This window comes from Camellia sinensis, chromosome 11 (assembly GCF_055761805.1).
Source record: "Camellia sinensis isolate YWXY chromosome 11, ASM5576180v1, whole genome shotgun sequence".
In the NCBI taxonomy this organism is placed as follows: domain Eukaryota; kingdom Viridiplantae; phylum Streptophyta; class Magnoliopsida; order Ericales; family Theaceae; genus Camellia; species Camellia sinensis.
This window is the reverse complement of record NC_138971.1, coordinates 35530431-35534736: the sequence shown is the minus strand read 5'-3', so window position 1 is coordinate 35534736 and position 4306 is coordinate 35530431. Positions and strand designations below refer to the sequence as shown.

The following is a 4306-nucleotide window of genomic DNA, read 5'->3' as shown; positions in this document are numbered from 1 at the left end:
TTGTGCATCATGGTCATCATCTTATTATTGCGAATGTAAACCCCATAAATCATTAGCCTTGTACATAAGTATTGTTTTGAAGAAGTACTATTTTGAACAAGTAACTACATTGTGATCGTTTGTATGTAAACGCTATATGTTGTTAGTAATTATCGTATACTTTTGATAAACTTTGTGGAAGTTGTCTTTTCCATATGGTTCATAGTTTATTGTTTGAAATGTATTCATCAATTGGGTTCTAATGTATACAATACGTCCTCTCACATTAGTCGAATGGCTGCAACACGGTCGTCCCTTTGCACCCTGTCTAAGAATAAAGGGGTTGGCCCATCAGGTATCGAAGGAATTGTTGATGACTTTGATCATGCACATAAGGCGAACTAGGATAGTGCAGCGACAGAAATCTTCCTACAGTGTGTTAGGGATGCAATATTCGCAAGCTAGTGGGTAGGTACAACCATAACCCAAACAGGGTATAACGAAATTGCACTAAAATTCACTAAGTGCACGGGTAGACATCATGAAATTACACAGCTGAAGAACAATTATAGCAGTTTGAAAAAGGAATGGCAGGTTGGAACAAGTTGATGGATAGCAGTAAGGGTGTGACTGGCATTGGGTATGACAGGGAAACCGGGTTGTTCATAGCGTCGGAAGAGTGGTGGGACAATCTTAAATCGGTATGTACCAACATATATTTTATTTTACGTAATAAGTCCTGAAAGTTTAATGCCAACTTGTACTTGTTATTATTCATTATTGGTCGTAAACTTTTCACATATGTACGTTACGTTAACTCCAAAACCTTTCAATCCAAAATAACTACAAATTTGAACATTGTACAACATAAAAAAGTAACTACATTTAACTTATATGAAACTAGCCCCTTTAATTTTGTACACACATGTAAGCGAAAGTAAGTTGTTCGTTGATTGTCCCATGTCACTGTGATGAACAAAATGAAATTCTAATTTGATTTTTTATTTGCAGACAAACAAGATCGCTTACAAATTCAAGACGAAACCATTGGAGCATGAAGAGTTGATACGCAAAGTATTCACCGGTGCAACTGTGATTGGCAAACATCATTGGACGCCGAGGGAGAAGGTTCTGAATGTTGGTGAAGGTGAATCTGACTCAGTGGACTCTCCTGGGTTGGTACCATTTACTGAGCCATACAGACTAGTCATTAACTCACCTCCAAACTCCCCCACCGTCCACCTTGAAGAAGCAGACCCCGGGACAAAGAGGAAAAAGTGAGGTAACACTAGTGGAAAGTTGAAGAAGATCTCTAGTGGAGCATCGATGCTTGCGGATAGTTTTAATCTGTCTAAGGCGGTTCAAGCACAGAAGCACCAAACGGTCAGGCACGAAACTGGTGCATCGCAGAAGTATGGCATTGAGCCATGTATGCAATGGCTTATGGCTATCCTAGACTTCATCAGTACCCTCCTGTTCTATTTCACCTGCATTGCGTTAGAGAACGCAGATTATTGGGAAATATTGATGTGCATGCCAGATGATGAGAATGTAGTTGATTGGCTTGCGACATTGCAGGCTTCAAAAGGCCTATGAGTACTTGGGTTTGGTCTTTCACTCAAAAATGGGACTTGTTTGGTTTTGTTGTAGTGTGGTTTTTGTGGGCTAGTTCTGTGGGTATCTTTTTTTATTTGTTTTGTTTTTTTGTGTGTTTGCACTGCATTGTAGTTACTGTTACTTTACTTTTGTTTTAGTTACCTACTTTTGTCTTACGCAATATGGGATCATGGTGTAACCTTTACTTTGTTAGCATTGCTCACTTTAATGGTTGAATGTAATGTAATGGATAGTTGATGTGTTCCACTTTTATGGTTGAACTTTAATGGTCCAAATGTGCTTAGTTTACAAGTGGATAATTGTTCTGTGTATTGTGTGCATTGTAGGAGTCATCAACAAATAATATGGAAAGTTGAAAGTAGCAACTATAGAAATTACGATGATGTAATCATCGAATAGACTGAGGAATAAGAAGACCTACAAAACAGCGTAATCGGTGATGCTGCGCAACATGCAATGGAATATTACCTGAAGTACATGGAGAAGATCCCATGCCGAACTTCTATTCTGACCGGTCGTGCTTGGATTCAAGAATTATTTGATGGGCACGTAGGCAGGGGTGAACAAAATTTGCATATGCCGCTGTATGTGTTTCAAGCATTGTGTGACACATTGCGAAGCGACTTCGGTTTATGGGTACCTACAAGACCCCATGGATTACACATTGAAGAAAGTGTTGCGATGTTCATCCACATGTTGGACGGCTACACTAATCGAAAAATTCAAGAACAATTCCAACACTCGGGAGAAACTATGTCGCAACATTTCCATGCAGTGTTGGAAGCAATGAAGTTGTTCACAGAAGTGCATTGTAAGCCCACCAGAGATCAAAATAATAGGCATCCATATTTGCGATCCAGAGGGAAATACATGCCTTTCAAGGTTAGCATATTAGTTGCCGTTGTCAATTACTTTTCATTTTATGTAATGTATGTGAACCTCATAAAATGACAGTTATGGGTGCAACATTGTATTGGAGCATTGGACGGTACTCATGTAGAAGCTGTGTTGCTTGCCCGTGATGCCGGCACATATTACGGTCGGAAAGGATATCCAACCCAAAACATACTAGCAGTATGCGACTTCGACATGTGCTTCATTTTCATATCTTGTGGTCGGGAAGGAAGCATGCATGACAGTCACATCTTCAACAAAATAATTGCGAACGAACATGCACCGTTCCTGCACCCGCAAGAAGGTAACACATTTGAAATTAAGTACTCATTATTAATTTTGTTGAAAATCTTAAATTGATTGACCAAATGTAGGTAAATATTACCTTGTGGATGCGGGATATACAAACAAGAAGGGGTATTTGGCACCATACAAAAATCCTCGTTATCACCAAGCCCAGTTCCAAGATCGTGGACGACCCGATAACCCAAGAGAATTGTTTAACGAGGCACACACATCATTGAGGAGCGCGGTGGAAAGAACATTTGGAGTGTGGAAATTGCACTGGAAGTTCTTGAACGACGTGCTCGACTGTGATTTTGCAATCGTGCAGGTGCCATTGGTTGGTGCGTCAATGGCCTTACACAATTTCATCCGTAGGCACGAGATAACTGCTAATGCACATAACCAACATGTCAGTTATTCCTCAATTCCAGATGACATGCCCGCCGCGGAAGGAGGACAAAATATGGATGATGGCCTCATGGTTGGGGATACGGATGTAGATATGGCCATAGTTCGCGTGCACATCCGTAACCATTTGTTTCACATACAAAATCAAGGACTATTGTGAAATGCTTGTTATCTAACTTGTATGTTTGTGTAATTTTCAATTTCTATTTCCGCATTGCAATGTGACTGTAACAAATTATTTAAATTTGTAATTCGTGTAAGGACAATGCAAGTATGTTGCAAAATTTAAATTTTTTTAAGTACTACATCTTATCATTTACTATTTAAATGTAGATTGCTTGTGTAATTTTTTGTTTTATTTTTATTAACTGTTTGTATAAGTAAACGCCGAATTTGGTAACCACATTTGTCTATTTTTGTAAAATTTTATTTTCTTACTTAACTAAATTATCTAAAATTCACCATTTCCCCTTTCTGAATTTTTTATTTTTTTTAAAATAGCAATTGTCGTCATTGTATATTTCGTAGTAGTAATGAATTTCAAACATAAATCAAAATAGAAAATTCGTAGTATATTTTTCATTAATTTTTAAGAAGATACAAATATTTGGGAACAAAAAAATATTCGAATAAAAACTTAAGACTTGCATGGTTTTGTTTTGAGAGATAAATTTTGAAAATTAATGATGGGGAAAGAGTTTACAAATTTAGTTGGTTTGTTTGGTCGTATATTTTTGAACTAATTTTGGAGTACAAGAGTTGTGAAAATAATTTTATTGTAGTTGAGTAGATGTGTGTGAAAGAAAAAGTGATTGAGAATGAGAGAGGAGTGAGAAAAAGTGATTGATTGATGTATAAGAGATAGAAAGTGATTTTTTTTTTTTTTGCAAATTCCCCAAACCAAACAAAATTTTAATTAATTTTTATATGTGAAAATTAAAATAAATGTTTCCAAACAAATGTTTTTAATTTTTTGGAGAAATAGATACAATTTTCAATTCAATAAAAATTTTAATTAATTTTAATATGGCAAACTAGCAGCAACTTAATTAATTCATTTTAATTTATTTTGCAAACAATTGTTTGCACCAAAAGTCAGAGATATTGCAACGGTGGCCACATG

The 4306-nt window shown here is 36.6% G+C and overlaps 1 protein-coding gene across 1 annotated transcript; it reads left to right on the top strand.

The window, feature by feature from the left end:
* Window positions 1-2073: 2073 nt before the first annotated feature.
* LOC145802260 (uncharacterized) lies at window positions 2074-3343 on the top strand. The gene is made up of 3 exons (XM_082894941.1): window positions 2074-2478; window positions 2551-2794; window positions 2865-3343. Exons 1-3 carry the CDS (start codon window positions 2074-2076, stop codon window positions 3341-3343), a joined length of 1128 nt encoding a protein of 375 aa, XP_082751067.1.
* The last annotated feature ends 963 nt before the right edge of the window (window positions 3344-4306 follow it).